The sequence below is a fragment of the Metopolophium dirhodum genome, chromosome 7 (genome assembly GCF_019925205.1).
Source record: "Metopolophium dirhodum isolate CAU chromosome 7, ASM1992520v1, whole genome shotgun sequence".
NCBI classification, from domain to species: Eukaryota; Metazoa; Arthropoda; class Insecta; order Hemiptera; family Aphididae; genus Metopolophium; species Metopolophium dirhodum.
The window spans coordinates 10,545,712-10,563,706 of NC_083566.1; the positions used below are offsets into that span (position 1 = coordinate 10,545,712).

General features: G+C 28.9%; 1 protein-coding gene across 2 annotated transcripts; it reads left to right on the top strand.

Moving 5' to 3' along the window:
• Positions 1-34: 34 nt before the first annotated feature.
• Positions 35-17,534, top strand: LOC132948171 (protein spinster). Of its 2 annotated transcripts, none has more exons than XM_061018527.1 (9): positions 35-431; positions 11,100-11,296; positions 11,375-11,526; positions 11,604-11,807; positions 11,882-12,016; positions 12,134-12,395; positions 13,422-13,520; positions 13,853-14,099; positions 16,791-17,534. In XM_061018527.1, exons 1-9 carry the CDS (start codon positions 212-214, stop codon positions 16,877-16,879), a joined length of 1,605 nt encoding a protein of 534 aa, XP_060874510.1. In that variant the 5' UTR covers positions 35-211; the 3' UTR covers positions 16,880-17,534. The 2 variants fall into 2 exon arrangements, with proteins under 2 accessions (XP_060874510.1, XP_060874511.1); XM_061018528.1 differs by having other exon boundaries at positions 36-431; positions 16,794-17,532.
• Positions 17,535-17,995: the final 461 nt, after the last annotated feature.

Below are 17,995 nucleotides of genomic sequence, written 5' to 3' on the forward strand. Positions count from 1 at the left end.
ACAAACAGGCATGGGTTGTCAAATCGTCATCATTTGAGCCCGAGCTCGACTTATCGCCAGTTCGACGTCACACGTCAGCCGTTATCCACTTCGCGTCTGTTGTCTCTGGAAGACGTTACTCCCTTGCGATGACTTCCGAACGGAATTGTGGATATGTTGCCGGGCGACGACCGTAGAGGCTTGGTAGGATCGGAGTAGTTCCATCGATGTGATGCCGACTCAAGTGCTCCATAGCAATAGCACCGTCAAAAACGTACTGCAGATAATGAACGCCGAACCGTCCTCGGCGCCCAACAACAATTCTCAACAGCATCTAATGAATGACGAAACGGCAGGTGGTCGTTCACCGATCACCGGCAAACAGAAAATCACAGTCGTTATACTATGCTTTGTCAACTTGATAAACTACATGGACCGGTACACAATCGCAGGTAACGAGAATTAATTCTTATCAACTCGCTCTATCTACTCTCCTCTCGAAACGTCGAAAGTTCGATGATGGGACTTTCGTCGATAACTACCCCTTATTATTTTATGATAATATATTTGCGTCTCCAATCATTGTTTTCTATTTGACTGTAACCCATGAAATCTGAAAATAAATAGTTACCGACATCTCGGTGATATTATATATTTGCGTCCAGTCACTGTCTACAACAGTTATTGATGGGATTTTGTTCACTTGGACCTAACACCAGTAGTCCAGTAGCTGTTCGTCATTATTTACTATATTAATCTCCTACCTTATTAATATTATAAGAATTGTTTCAAACAACTGAAATTACAAGAAAAGAAAATCATTGTAATTGAAGATAGAATAAAATGTAATATATTTACGTGACCAGATAACATTATAACATTAAAATAGTTTTGAACAGCTATATTTTTATAACAATGTGTGTGGCCTATGGCGGCACTACAATCGGGTATTCAAAATTTAATAACTTAACAATTTAAAAACATTTTAACTTGTTTTATTGCCGTCATCTTTACTACCGCTCACTTTTTTCATAAATATTTAATGCATTTTATATCCCTGTTTACACATTTTATGTTTTAAAAATTTAAACATAAAAACCTGTTTACAACAAGACCATAAAATTACATATTACCAAAACTCTCCGACATTTAACATAATATATTACCTACAGGTAATGCATTTCTATAAGTATAGAACTATTAACTAATGACAATGAAATAGTTTTACTTCTTAACAATAGATTGAAAAAAAATGATTCATAAATCATAATCATAACAGACACTTTAATCATTAGATATAAGATAATACTTGAAACCGAGATAAAAAATTATTGTTTAACACTTATTGATTACTAATACAAATTTATGAATTTGTTACATCTATGTGTATTATTAAATATTAATAGGCTAGATTACAGTGGCATGCACACAGGGGGTAGGAGTTCACACCCTCTTGGTTTTTTTTTACAATATGCAGTAATAGATATAAATTTTCTTAATGTAACCCCTCCCATTGAAAATATGTGTACACGCCACTGGTATAGGTATTGTAGTAAATTTCTCAATAACCCACATTCCTAATGAAAAATAATAATTGTAATACTAACACGATGCTATAACATAAGAAAACATCATTAGGTACGCGTGCAGTACCTACCAGCTGTAATATTATCTAATTAAAACGGATAACATACCTATCCTTACATTATGCTGGATACAATAACACATTTTATAACTCCTGTAGATTCAATAAACAAGACAAAATTAAGAGAGTTAATAAAGTTACTTATTTCAAACACAATTAATCTGGTAAGTACAAATTGAGTACCTACTCATAGAACAAATCATAAAAATAGAATTTATAAAATAAATCAAGAAAGTTTGGAAAACCAAAAAAATTTTACCGTAGGTACCAGATACTAAATTGCATTACCTAATAATATTATAGTTCATTATTTTACTAAAATATGTAGAGTAAGTATGTGTTTATAAATATTAGAAAATTAAATTGTTTTCTATATACACTGAAACTTTAATATTATTTGTACTAATTTTGAATTATATTCCATATAACCTGGCACCTATATAGTGAACAATATTGGGGGCGAAGGGTTCATATAAGCAGAGTAAAAAAAATGGTCCACGGGGAAACAGAAAATTCGTCCAAATGCTGGACTAATAATAAAATCCAAAAATAATTTTTCAACAGCCCTGGCAATTATTACACACGCTCTACCTAAGCAAGTCCGCCCCTGCTTTAAAGTTAAACATTTTTATCATTATTTTATTCTTTGCTTCTAGTGAAACTTTTAAAGAATCTAGTTTTAAATTATTAAATTTTTTGAAAAATATTTATATTTATTGAATAAAAACTAATATAATTCAAATATTACTGTAAATGGTTGCAAAATATTTTGAAAATGTTAACAGATCTCAAAAACTCTAATATAAATAAATATTTTTTGAAAAATTGAAGCCTACAGTATTTAATTTATGAATTACAATGAAAAAAAAATAGATTTGGTCTAAGCAAAACTAATTTTGCGCAATAATTTCCGTTTTTACCTTTTTTTGATTAGTAGCCTCTAGAATTTTTTGGCATACTTTTATTTACAATTGTACACATAAAATAGAATAGTACCAATATTGTATGGCAAGGAATATCGTGAAGTGAGATATTTCAATCGCGGGCGACGTGTGCAGCGACTGAAATTGACTTCTCACGCAAGCCACACTTCATCGATCAGTGTCTGGTTGTGCAAGAGATATTCTCAGCACTTTTAGAGATCTCAACTTTACCGCCCGGCACTAACCGATTTTTCACGCATTCTTACGCAAAACAGTTAACGTTAAAATCAATTTTATTTTTTTCATTGCAATTCAAAAATAAATATTTGTAGGAACTTCAATTTTTCATAAAATATTTATTTTAAGATTTTCTAGACATGCTATGATTTTTCGAGAATTTTGGAAATATTTGGAAACTATGGAACAGTCATAACCACCTAAAATAAAAGTGAATCTCATAGAACTATACTATAGATAAAATATACTACTTAACTACCTACTATAGAAAGTAAAATCCCACCCTCCAAATTTTAGACTGGGTGTATTTTACTGCTCCCAACGGTGACGTCACATTCAAAATAAAAAAGACTAATCAATTCTTTTTAATAATTGTATAAGTAAAAAAATATAAATATATTTGTTCCAAAAACCAGTATTTTGTTATTCTTAGTATGGGGGTAACTTAAAACAGGTTTCATATGTTGCCGACAAAAATTTCTTATTAGTATGCACCTATTGGCTATTGGTACGTTCAATAATTAAATTCATAATCCTGACTCCGGCAGATAACACCTTATAATATAATAAAATTGATTTACAATTCGATTAAGAAATACCAAACCTTGTATTTAATATATTTTATACCTAATCGGCAAATCCAATAATTTCCAACTTACCTCGATAATCCTAATAGTATTATATTATAGGTATTTTCTAATTGAATGGTCCAAAGTTCTGTGGTTGTGTTTAAATTTAATTTTTTTGTGATTGTAATGTTGAAGTGGACGCCATAGTCCTCATGCACACATGTATGTCACACTTTCGTATACGTACAACATATTACATTTTCAGTTCAGTATAACCAAGCTAATGTCACAGAATTAATCAAATACAAACTAGCATACCTATTACCTATTATGATAATTTTACATCAAAATATCTCTTATTTAACCTGTAGAGCTGCGACGTCAGAATCAGAAGTATTGAAAGATTAGGTATGATTTATTTCCCTGGGTGGCAAATTCCTTACCTGATACTATAGAGTATAGACCATGTTAATTCTTCCAAACTGCTCTCTTCAGTGACTTATAGTCAATTAGAATGGACACCGTGGGCGCCGACTATTGGGGTGTTGTGGGGCTTAAGCAAACGCCCCTTCTAATTCCACGGGGGGCGAAAATCAATGAATCAATACGTAATATTAATATATGAAATTTGGAAAACCCGGTGCCCATGAATTGTACACCCAAAACCAACTATACAGCATAGTGACTTCTCCGGGTTTTTATATAATATTATACACGGAACTACTTTCATTGTATTATATACAAACATTAAACAATAACGGTTTTTGAAACAGTAAGAACTTTTTTCATATAAATGATATCAAAAAAATAAAAACAACGTTGCTCAGCCAAAGTTCTCCTTTTTATGTGGTGAAAATCTCGTTTCTTAGGTATGACTGTAGTCTTCTCGGTTCTTTCCCGCGCAAAACAGATTTTGCTATGTTGTACATATTGTAAGACGGAAACACGTCATGCGGACCCCCTCCTCTTAAGAATTTATACTACCCTTCAAATTATTAAAACAAAGAACATTGCAGTTGTAACTTGTAGTATATAGCTATCTACTAATGAATAATATTTTTTGAAATTTTTATAGGTAATATATACATGTAATAAACTACTGTAAGTAGTATGTACATTGTTGTCTAACCTTACTTAATGATTGCGATAATATTATATACCTTTTACATGTCTGACATAAGGCGTATTGATTGACGATTGTATTCTATTATTTCACATGAGAAATCAAGTGCGTTTATATTATATGAATGTGAAAGTAATTATTTACATGTGTATCAATACTTAAATAGTACCTATATTATTTTATTACCAAAAAATATACGTATAAATTACATTAAATTATACAAACAGTTTTAATTAAGTTTTAGGAACATTTATTAGATATAACTATATTGATTAATATATTGTGTTTTCATAATTCCTGGGTAATAATAATAATAATAATAATAGAATAATAGTTAGACTTATAATAACTTTTTTTTACCATCGAATTAAAATTGTCAATAATCGATTTCCAAATATGCAATAACTTGAAACATAAACTTGTGTAACACCAAATGTCCCCCTAATTCATAAGTGTATCCAATATTTCGTTGTCATGCCAACACATAATTGATAGGTATACAACATGGTTTATATAAGTCATAACTTTATATAAGTAGGTGTGTGTATTAATTGTATATGTAATGTATACAATTTACAGTATAAAATACTGACTTATAAATTATAATGAATTATTATACGTAATATTTAGTGAAAGACTAAAGTCTATAGATATACATTATATTATGATAGTCGAGATGTAATATTTTCAACAAGGAAACTATAAAACCATCTCTGTTTGTTGTACAAATTATATTTTTGTACACACGGTGTATTTTTCATGATTTGTTATTTTAATTCGATAATTATACCTTAATCCATTTTAGTTACATGAAAGTATGAATAAACCGATCTAGACATATATAATAATAATAATAATTTAATATTATACTTTACTATACCTATTTATAAACTAAATGCCTCTTCACTCTTCTTTAATGAATTTTGTTTTTTAATTTATAATAATTGGCTGCGTATATATTGTATATGTAGAAAGAGAGGTACAAATCTATAGGATATGTTTTGTTTAGTATCAACGAAGAATTCGTTAGCCAGACCCATTGGTAAAATTGTTAACCGGATGATTACAACTATAAATCAAAGTCTAAAATCTAAATAATTTATTTAATTATATTATTAAATTCATAGGCAAAGAATCTATAAAATATTGAGGGAGCTCAAAAATTTGATAGCAAACAGATCGGGATCCTTATACCCCTATCAAACTAACTGTTACATGACGTATGTAACACAAACACATTTTATTGTCTATATACTTATATTATAAAATATTAGAATGTAGTAATAAGTGTAAGTTTCTCGACATCTCGTCATCATAATATTTGTAATAGCTATGGACGTAAAAAGAAAAATTAATGAAATATAATCACAATTTTTTAGTCAATTGTATTAATTTATTACACTTTTTGTTGAATGTGTTGAAAATAGGGTAAAAAGAATAATTAATGAGGAAAACTTGAGATTAAAAATACCAAAAATATAATTGTATTACAAAATACAAGTGTAGACAAAATGGGATTGTCCAATTATACAATAGGTACAAATCATAAATGTACAATAATTAATAATTATATACAATTATATACCCAATTAAATTATAATATTACATTAGTGCATTGGGTATTGGTTGGTAATCGCGGTATGTTATTAAAAAAATTATTACATAGTTTCCACATATAATAAATGAATAGGTAGGTATAATAAAAAATATTTTGTAAAAACATTTTTTGAACACAATTATGCAACCTGTACTAAAGTACTATATTGCTTATTTACTAATTTTTAGTGGGGCTTTAACTTCAAATAACTTATTTTTGGGGGGGGGGGGCAAGCTCCCGTAAGTCCCCATCCCGATCTCCGCATATTGTTATATTATTATTAATATTTAAGCAAACTAATTAATTGTAATGAATTATAAAATTAATAAACAAACAATGTGAATACTAACAGAGACGCTTTTGGAAAATTATTATGAAACTTTAAGATCGTTTTCGAAGTAATACAGTTCTAATTTTCCAAATTTATATGTCTATAAGTATCTAATGACTATGAAGGTTTTAATAAATATTTTAAAATATATTTTGTAATTTTGTTCAATAACTGTTAAAGCATTTGAAACCATAAAAGAGAACACCTCGAATGTATTTTTATATACGTGTATAAATGCCAAAGTTCATTAGTATTGTTGGAACGAGTACAATGTTCTTTTTTAAAATAATCGTAACATTGAACACCTATTCAAGTCGACATGTCTGAGTTAGTGCATGTTATATAATATTTTTATCTTTTGTATAAATATGCCGTGTCGACGTGACATTTAGTTTACAAAGATTGTCTTCTATTTATTTAACTATTAGCAAAAATTAAATTATAGGTTATTTATTAATGTTTATTTAATATCTGTAGTCTATACCTAGTTTTTTACCATACATCCATATGAAGCAACTTGCGTAAAATACCCATTAAACCATTATTTTTATTTTATAGACTCGGTACAATTGTACAAACTGTAAAGTATAAAAAAGGGGAAAGTCGGTAACTGCTTTGCTGTACAGTAGTAGTCGAGTATACATTGTCATAGTCATTGAGTAGGTCAATATAATGAATATGAACCAATGATAAATCATTGCATACGAAAAACGATTCAGAGCCTATTATAATATAAATATTAAATATTATATTCTTATTATGTAATTTACTATAGTAATTTATTTTACTATTAGTAGTATAGTGTAGACAGTGTAGTACGGTATAACCAATAAAGGCGAAAAATAAATAAATAGGCAATAACATAAAAGTATGAAATTAATCAAAATATGAAAATGTCATTGTATACTCAATATAATAATAATATGTCCTACACGTCTCAAATTCCCACGAAAAATATTTTTGAACTAAAACAATAAAACTATAATTTTTATTCTTCGAATTTCATCTAAATTTTAATTTCAAATTCTCTAAAAAAATATCAAGTTTTTATATTTTTTATTTCCAATTGGAACTACTTATGAGGAACCTTGGATTACATTTTCAAACTTTTTAACCGATTATTTTATCGGAGATTTTAGAAAAATAAACTAAAATAAATCAAAAAAGTTAAATGTTTATAAAAAGAGTAAAAATAATTTAAGAATTGTATCATGTATAGAAAATGCCAAAAAAACATTACGCAAAAATTTCAAGTATCTGCATCTAAAGTTATTCGTTTTTGAGTTAAACCAAAAAATAAAATCTTGTTAAAAGCTAGTTTTTTGTAAAAATTCTTGTTTTTTTTTTTAATTTTACCGTACTTAGTTAAGTTGAAAATATAATAATTTTTTATAAATACTTATCGTATATACAGATAAAAAAAAACAACAATATCATTGTAAAATCTCAGATTCATTTGCGTTCAGAATCTTGGAAAATCTCAGAAAATTATTTATCATATTTTTACCTTGTTCTATATATTTACCTAACTACCCAAGCCCTACACTGTTGAACTGATGCACCACGCACGAATCGAATTTTATTTCGCATTCAAAAGTCAAAAACTTATTAAAATTAAAGCTTTTTTTATCAATTACTATGTATCATATATTTGGATTTCTCTATAGATACCACCAATGAGAACAAAAATTTGAATTTTAAGTACTTAAACTTTTCTTTAAAATATCTTTTGGTTTTACCTATTTAGGTATTGTAATTAGCAAGGCTGGGCAAGTAAATTATTTTTTTTTAACTCAGTTAAGTTAAGTTAATATGCATCAATAACAAAAAGTTAAAAGTTAATTTAACTATAGGTTAACTCAGTTAAGTTGAAAGTTTATACACACTTTTTGTTAACTTTTTATTAAGTTAAAAATAAGTTAATTTGTTTATACAACGCTAGCGTACTTATTTTTTTTCCAACCCAAAACTAAATTATAGAATATAGTGTTAATACTTCATACAGTATTTCCATATAAGTTAGATTCGAATGATATAAATTTTTAACTTTAAACAATTTACGATACATATTTTTTGACATGAAAACGAAATAAACTGAAATAGTGAATGATTATAACATTAAAAACAAAATAACAAAATAAATTAACTTAATGTCTTAACTTACTTATTAAAATGAAAAATTAACTCGTTAATTAAGAAAGAAATTTAGTAAGTTACCAGGTAAATTAATGGAAAGCCAAAAGTAACTAGTATAGTTAAAAAGTTAAAATAAAATTATCTTTTTAACTTAACTTAAACTTTTTAACTCGTTAATGCCCAGCCTTGGTTATTAGTAATAATTTACAATTAATAACGAAATGCTAACCCACTTGATGAGAAATAGGTTTAAAATAGTATAATCTCTGATGTTTGGTAAGAAGAAACGCAGGAACATTTTTATTTTAGATAAGGTCTTACAAACTTCAATACATAAAAAAAATATCATATTTTCCTTCTTGGTTTTGGTGTACAGAATACTGTCATAATAATGACGTTATCGTCTATAGCGAATGGTGAATACATGTTTACCACCACCCATTAAATAATAAAATATATAATGCAGTCTTACAATATGTATATTTATAACCTAAAATTATTTACACACAAATATACGTAATGCAATTATTTCTAAGGTCATACTATGGTTTTCATACTTTTATTTTGTATGTGATTCTATAAACTTATTTCATCAGTTATCCGTAGTGAATTATCTAATTTTTTTTCTCCTTTCCCAACAAAACATCAACGCTCCTTGCTTGATTTTATTTTATCATATTCATTAATCATTTTATATTTATAGTTAGTCAAGTTTATAGTATACCTTTTTCACACTGTAATTTGTTCAAGTAGGTGTATGAAAAAGAAATTGTATACTATTATATAAAAATCATGTTTTTGTAAACGTAACGATAAAGGGAAGTGAGTAAAGTTAGAAAACTCTTAGCGCCTTCGAGCGATTAATCATGTGAATATCTGTAATAGAGTATTTTGCAAGCCTTCACCACAAACCACTATACTTTGGCAGAAAAACTGAAGTACTGTAATAATAATATTTTCTTCTTGAATATATTTATGATATAAATGTTTTACTTTTACAAAATTGAAATGTTGAATCATCATCATTTAGGATTATAATATTATTAGTTATTAGTGACTTATTACATTACGTCGGAAGACATATACCCTGTCGGCTGTACACACGACGTATCATAATATAAATTATAATATATTATACTATCTATTATGATGCTATAATAATAGTCGTCCTTATTGTATACGCATTATTACGATGATTCGTGTTTGTTTGGGCTTCATCCGTCCAGAAAAAAAGTACATTGCACTTATTATACGAGTTTCATCATTGTTAATGTATAATAAACTAATAATGTATATAATAATATATCATAAATCACTATGCCCGCCGGGGCCATCTGTTCTTCTCCGGGACGTGCACCACGAGGAAAATGTTATTGTACGCGCCGCGTCTATTGCTGGAGAATCCCCGGAAGTGTCCGACGTTACTCGCTCCGTCTATATAGACGACGTTAATAAATAAGATAATGCCACAGCCATATGCCACCATTGTACAATATGAACAGGAGCATAATATTGAGAGATCCCGAGGCTCTCGAACATACGGAAGAAAGCATTAGCAGCGCATTAATTGTTCGGATTATACGTATTTTTTCTCTCGCTCTCTTTCTCTCTGATCGCCCTTGTGTAACCATATCCAATTTTATTTCATTAACCATGACTGCTGTACAATATTATGTCTACAAACAGTGTTTCGGGTCATGGAACTGCATTATTATATCGTGTCTTGGTCCTATTGTTTAATTATTCGTCGCATCCTTTTAGAAGTGCCCACCCATTATGTATATTTATACTATAAAATACCATCACGAAATAATTTATACTACGGTCGTCTCGCGTTTGTGGACGTAGGGCATATACATACGAGTATACAACATACCAATAGCAATTACAATATTATAGGTAATTATTAATTAATTACGCTATCCTAAATTGCTAGCCACATAATTGGTTACTAATTACGTCGATACGCGTATATGTATCATTAAATCAAATAAATATGCATTCATAGATCACGAATCATGATGTATTGATGTACATACCTTCGTTTTGAGTATCGAATATTTTCAAAAATTTGTATTTAAAACACGATATAACTGTAAAAATGATGTATTAAAGACCTGCATATTGTTTACAACATTTTGAAACCGGTCCTACAAAAAAAACTTGATATTGAACGGGGCTTTTTTAACAAAATGTTATGCACAAGCATAAAAAAAATATGCCCTGGGCTTTTATTCAGTGTTTTGGACCGGGTCGGGCTTACGAAAAAAATTGTTGGACTGGACCATACTTTTTATGAGCTTAACAATATTTTTTGGACCTGGCCGGACCGAAAATTGACGACCCTTGCAGGTCTATAATATGTATACGTTTAGATTTTTTAAATAATATTAAAATATTAAATCATCATATATAATATTATTATAACTCGTGTAGTGTATAGCACATAAGTAGATTTTATAAAATAGTAGATCACATCGCAATGTATTGTTTACTATTTAATCAAATAATTTCGGATGAATAATATTTTAATATATTACCTCTCAACTATATTTCTAGGTATTCTAGTCGATATTCAACGCCAATTTAAAATCGGAGACGACAAAGGTGGCCTATTGCAAACCGCATTCGTCATAAGTTACATGATATGCGCTCCGGTCTTTGGCTATCTAGGAGATAGATACAACAGAAAATACATAATGGCTTTTGGCGTGTTTCTGTGGTCATTAACTACATTTGTCGGTTCTTATATGAATGTAAGTTTTATTATATTAAACTACAAAAGTTTGTTGTTTTTTTTTTCAAATTATTTTTATAGCTACAATTGTTTACAGGAATATTATTTATTTTTGTTCTTCCGGAGTTTGGTGGGAGTCGGTGAAGCTAGTTATTCGACTATTGCGCCTACAATTATAAGTGATATGTTCGTTAAGGACGTGAGGTCGAAAATGTTGGCTCTATTTTATTTCGCCATACCCGTGGGAAGGTATAATATCTGACCTCACAATGTTTTAATTCTGGTCAAATAAAGCTTATTATTTAATGATTTTTTTCTTTTTTTAGTGGTTTGGGTTATATTGTCGGCTCGGAAACTGCTAGGATTCTCGGTTCTTGGCACTGGGGATTGCGCGTCACGCCGCTGCTCGGCATGTTGGCCGTCCTCTTGATAATGTTCGTTATGGAAGAACCCGAACGAGGTCAGAGCGAAGGGTATTCTCACTTGACCACAACGTCTTGGTCTGAGGACATACAATTATTGTGTCGGAAGTAGGTGTTTCTCTATACACTTGATTGTTTATTTTTGTGTACCTACCTACATCATTTAATCGTTTTATTACCAGTCGGAGTTTTATGTTATCCACTGCTGGATTCACTTGCGTGGCTTTTGTCACAGGTTCTTTGGCCTGGTGGGGTCCCCAAATTATGTGGTCGGGACTTAAAATGCAAAAAGGTTACGAAGACGTGACGATAAACAGGTAGAACTATTATAGAGATGAGTTGTGATAACCATTTTATTGACGTATATAATACGAGTGCGATTTATTTATATTTTGTAAAATAATAACTAAAATCTTTTGTCATTGTATTTCTAGCGTATCGCTGAACTTTGGAATAATAGCTATGGCTGCCGGTCTTATCGGCGTGCCTTTAGGCTCATACATGGCTCAACGGCTGAAAGTACACTATCCTAAAGCAGACCCGTTGATCTGCGCCGTCGGGCTTCTGATATCGGCTCCACTCCTGTTTCTGGGACTAGCGCTTGCAAACAAATACAATTATCTCGTGCTGGTTCTGATATTCTTTGGTCAAGTATCACTGAATCTTAATTGGTCGATTGTTGCCGATATACTATTGGTAAGTGTTTTTAAATAGCTGAACAAAATTATGGCTAGGTACAGGTACATAATTATTACATAATACATAATTATTATAAGGTGAAGCGAAAGCCCAACGGTTCTCCCCTGTTTGTCAGTGTATATAACAAACATAAAAAAGTGTGTTTATCTACCTACAAAGTGGTCGAGCTAAAACCAAACACACTTTACTACATTACATGACGGATACATTATGCAAAAGCAGCAAGTCAAAACTTAACGTGTTTCTTATTCGTTTGCAGTTGCTATCGGTATACACGCATTAGCGTAGAAGCTTGTCAACATTTAAAATTTCAATTTTTTTAAGATTATCTAATCATTGACATTGATATCAGACATTGCAAATGGTGATCAATTTAAGTTTCTACACTCATTATTTTGAAAAGTTTTAAGTTTTTTGAAAATATTCTTTTTTTATAATTTTATGTAATTCTAAAACAACAATTTTTTTCATTATAATTTTTTAAGTTTTTTTCCTTTTTGAGAGACATCATACATTATTAATTCCATATTCCTAAGCAAAATATTATTTGGAGATTTCAATCTATAAATATCAAATTTCGGTTAAGTAGTTCATTAATTATGAGCATTTAAAGTTTAGATGAGAGCAGAGTAATGGACAACATTTTGCAGGGTACCCCTCTGCTCCACTCATCTAAACTTTAATTGCTAATGGACCGCCCTGTATAACTTACCTATAAAACTAGAGCTTTAACATATTCACTTAATATTGTTGTATATTCCGCTATGGCACTATCTATATATGTTTTTTGTTAATCTAGTATAAGTATTTAATTTTTCTGTACTGAATACTTAGGGCGTGTATTTCAAATAAATAAAATTTAAAAAAAGTTGGAGGCCGAGTAGACAAAAAACAATACAAATGTAGAATTATTTAAAACAAAAAATGTCTTCAATAAAAGTTATTAATAATCTACTATACCTACTGAATATTTTAAAGTTTAAACTCATGATTTAATACCATTTCTTTTGTTTTTAATTTTAGTATGTCGTCAGTCCTAATAGACGATCAACAGCTGAAGCATTTCAAATTTTGTTTTCACATGCATTTGGAGATGCTGGTAGCCCATATCTCATTGGAGTGGTAAAATTTATAAATTATTATTGCTTACATAGGTGCAATTCAAGTGTCAGTGCAATAACAAACTACAACTCTATTTTAAAAAAAAAAAATCATGAACTTAATCAGTAGGTGCTATTTTGTTATTGAACTGACACTCCAAACTAAATGGGGGCTAGAAGGACAGAAGTAAGTCTTTTAAGAAATCGTTGACCAACAAACTAATGAACATTTTTAGTTGTATACTAATTACTTAATGAATCCTAAGTGCCGTAAGCCGCCTCCTACAAATTTACTTAACTAGTTGCACCTGTGCTAAGCCATCTAATGTTTAATAAATTACGTTTGATTGTCAGATTTCAGAAATTTTAAAAAAATTCTTTGCAAAAGGGACCATACCAGTACTTTTGGCTTCTATGACATTAGCCAGTAATAATTTACAATCCTCCAGTGGTGACAAACAAGATAACATTAACAACTTCCATAGTCTTCAATATGCATTGTTCATTACAAGTTTTGTTGAAGTATTAGGAGCAATGTTTTTCTTCTTTACTGCTTCCTATATTGTCAAGGATAAGGAATTAGCAGAAACAGAGACTCCAGGTTGGCCAAGCTACACTCCTATTGTAAATTAGTATATATGTATTTTAAGTCTCAATTATTTATAAGCAAAAATGGCTAATTCAGCCTAATCACTAGTCTAAAAACATACATGACACAATTATTTTTTAACATTTTTACAATGGCTACAATTATTGTGTTCTTATAATTTATTTATTTTTAATTTAATTTTAATGGACGTTGGTTAATTTTGTGCATTATTATAATTTTATATTTTTTTGGTTTGCGTTAATGCTTGCTCACACCTTTTTCCTATCCTTCTTGTGTTTTCTTTCTATACAACTCAACATCATGAGCTTGATAATTTATATTTGTATGTATGTTTTCTCATTTAATACAATACAATAATATGTGGCTTTGGTATTTATGTTTTTATAATATCTAATGTATTATTGTGATATATTTTGATACTGTGTTCTAATAATTATAATTATTAATACATTTTTTTATCGTCCAATAAAAACTAGGTAATATCAAACGGACTTGAAAGATTTTTATAAGTGACATACCTAATGAAATAGCAAATAGGAACATATTGAACTTATTGTTAATTTGACTGAATATATTAAATAACTGTAACTCAGTTTTCTAAATAAAGTAAAACATTTAAATATAAATACAATTTTCCTATATCATTGATCTGATATATCAGAATACTCTGTTTCTGTTGTATGAAGAAAGACTTGAAAATATTATTAATGGATATTATATTTCATATTTTCATTTGGTTTATGTAAATAACCCCTGCATTATAAATTATATGCATAATATTTATAGTGATTCATGTAGTCGTCATATAATACATGTATTACATAATAATGAAAAGTGGTGATCATTTATAAGTTGATTCATTACCAACTGGGCATATACCAGGTTATATGGTTGGTTGGTGTTTAGTTGAATTTAAGTTTTATTTATTATACCAAGAATAATACTCGTACATTTCAAAACAATTAATAAATGAGGAACAACCTTTTTGATTTAAAAATTATTGTGTTTATAAATACCTAATGTCTTTCTGGATTAAACTTTTGTCTAAAAAAACAACAAGGCAGGGTTTTTATTTGGGTTTTGGGTGTTACATGTATTTTAAACACCAGAATAAAAAATTAAAACAAACGTTTGGGTTAGTTTGTTAATACAGGTGTTAAGTAGTACACAAAAAACATAATTTTTTTTAATTGTAACTATTTAGCCTCTCTAGTCGTAATATTGTTATTAATAAACAAATAATTAACTACAAAATCAAACTAACCACATAAAATACATACAAAATGATATATAAAATCACATGAAGATTGTAAAATAAAAACTATTAAGATTTTGGTTAATTCGGGTGTTTTGAAAATAGAGTCATTTGGGTTATATGGATTTCAGGTGTTTGATTTTTTAAGGGTGTTCTGGGTTCTGGTTAGTTCTGGTGCAAGGCCCTGCAACAATACATCTGCCTCGTTAACCCTTTAAGTATAATGCATAATATGTTTATATGTACAGTGTACACAGACGACATATTATGATCAGTCTGTAAGACTCCTCTTTGTATCTCTTGACTCTTGTTACCACATTGGTATAATTAAACTAATGTGGTAGTTATTTTATTTCAATACATAAAATAATGTATTAAAAAAAAAAAACAATATTTTGTAATTCTAGCTCAAGTCTCAAAGGCTCGTATTCCTCAATGACGTAGCTAGGACAAGATAGGACCCTCATTATCTTTGACTGTATTACAATTATTAAGCAATAAGCATGCTCGAGAACTTCTGTATGTCCTCTATAACTCCGCCACCTACCAAGACATTTTAAGCTATATTGGTAGGTAGCCACGCAACCACAATACGTACACCCTTAGTCCTGTTGTTTTTACGATATATATGGCAAAAGGGGTATCAAGAGTTAGCCTCCTCTAAGTTTTTTAAGGGCGCGGGTGGGTAATAATTTAGTATTTACTACGACAAAGAGGTTAAGAATATGACAGTAAATGCATATTTCGGATTTTGAATGGATGGATGGAATATTTTGATATTACTTGCATCTAAAAATGTCAAATTGTACTTCACTTCTACTGCCAACCGCAGTTTTTATTAACTGTTAAACTGTATAGTGAACATAGACATTTACATTTTGTTTATTTCTGTTATAGTGGATGTCTTGTAATATTTATTCTTACCTGCCAATTTATTTGTACTATACGAACGCAGAAACATACGTTTTTAACCATATCTATGCATGAAGCACATACCTGTTTTAAATCTAATCAAATGATTAAAATAAATATTGATAATAATAACTACGTATTAAAATGGTAAATTATTAACATATTAATGTTTTTAGTTGTACCTATTTTTCTTCTTTTCTGTAATAATTATTGTCTTTGTTATTATGAACACGTCATTGTTCTAAATATATCTACAATTTTGTAAAAACAAGTATACACTACCTAATTAATAATAATTTATTATTGTAACATCCAACACTAACGGTATTGGTGATTGCTAATTTGTGCGGTATGGACGTGTGGTTTTACATATTATTATATAATTGTTATCTTCGCTTAACTACTGGTTGTTTACAATACGCTTTGTTGGGTTTTCACTGTTTTCGGCACACAATTTTTTTTCTTACGACATCACTGTCATTTTGTTTCTTTTAAACAACATGAATTAATTTCAGCAGCTAATGGACCAGTTACTGTTCAAAACAGGTATCCCGTGGACGAAACACGTTTGCACGGTCATTCCAATCCCCGTTTTGTAGCCTAAAATCAATGAAAAAAGTAAATAAAATGACAATAAATTTGATTTTGTGTAAATTTAATTTGCGAAATGCTTGAGTTGTTGTTACGTTAAAATATTGCAATTTTATGTCTCACTATATTACTCTGTCGTAGTGCCGTTTGTTAACTGAAAAACACATTCGTCTTACATACCTCCCAAATAATAATGTTCACATTATATCTATCTGTGATACTTTAAATATCATAAACTAACGCAAATTCAAAATAATTATTTAACTCAACTGTTAATTATGTATAGAAAGTAATATGATTATACCCACTATTATAAAATATTTATCTGAAAAAAACTGCCCTTGTTAATCTGTTATAAATTATAATAGTAATGATGTTGATGTTTTTTGTATTTATTGCCATAATTTTGTATTCGCACACTGGTAAATTTATCTGAGTATTAAAATGTATTATATACCTAATTTATTTTGTGAAATAGTTGTAAGAAATTTTTTTTTTTGTAAGTTTGTACAGAAATTATGTTTTTTTTTTATATAAATATTAAATAAATAAAATGTCTGTGGAACATCGACTTAATAATATAGTAGGTATTTATAATTCGTTCTAATTCACATTTTGTACTACAAAATTAGATTGAATAATGAACAAAATGTCTTAGTATAGATACTAATAAATTGTGATGATTTATATTTGTATAATAAATTTCGTAATTTTGTTCCTTTTATATAGGAAATGGAAATCGGTTTCAATTGCTCAATCTTTAGTATAAACAGGAATTCGTTCGGTTCCTCGTTCATTTAAAATTAAAAGGAAAATGTTCCTTTCGTTACTAAAAATTGTAACTATACAAAAGGAACTCATTATTTTCCTTTAAAAAAGTATAAGGTTCCTTACCTTAATTTACATTAAAACTAGTTAAACTTTATAAAATTGATACATCCTATATATTTTAATTTGAAGTAAAAATGTGTACAAAAAATTATTGTTATAATATTAGATTAAAAACTTGATAATCTTAATTTTCTACCCAAATATTGAGATCCTAATTAAAATATTTTTGGCTTTCTTATGTGATCCTTAATAAGGTACTTGATTGACTAAGAAATCTATTTTAAAAATACTTTCCTGA

Bases quoted from the DNA above. Each gene is read 5' to 3' on its own strand.
- LOC132948171 (XM_061018527.1), top strand. From the start codon at position 212: ATGCCGACTCAAGTGCTCCATAGCAATAGCACCGTCAAAAACGTACTG. The intron at 12,396-13,421 runs GTAAGTGTTTTT...TTTTAATTTTAG, and splicing joins TTGTTGCCGATATACTATTG to TATGTCGTCAGTCCTAATAG. The intron at 13,521-13,852 runs GTAAAATTTATA...TTTGATTGTCAG, and splicing joins GCCCATATCTCATTGGAGTG to ATTTCAGAAATTTTAAAAAA.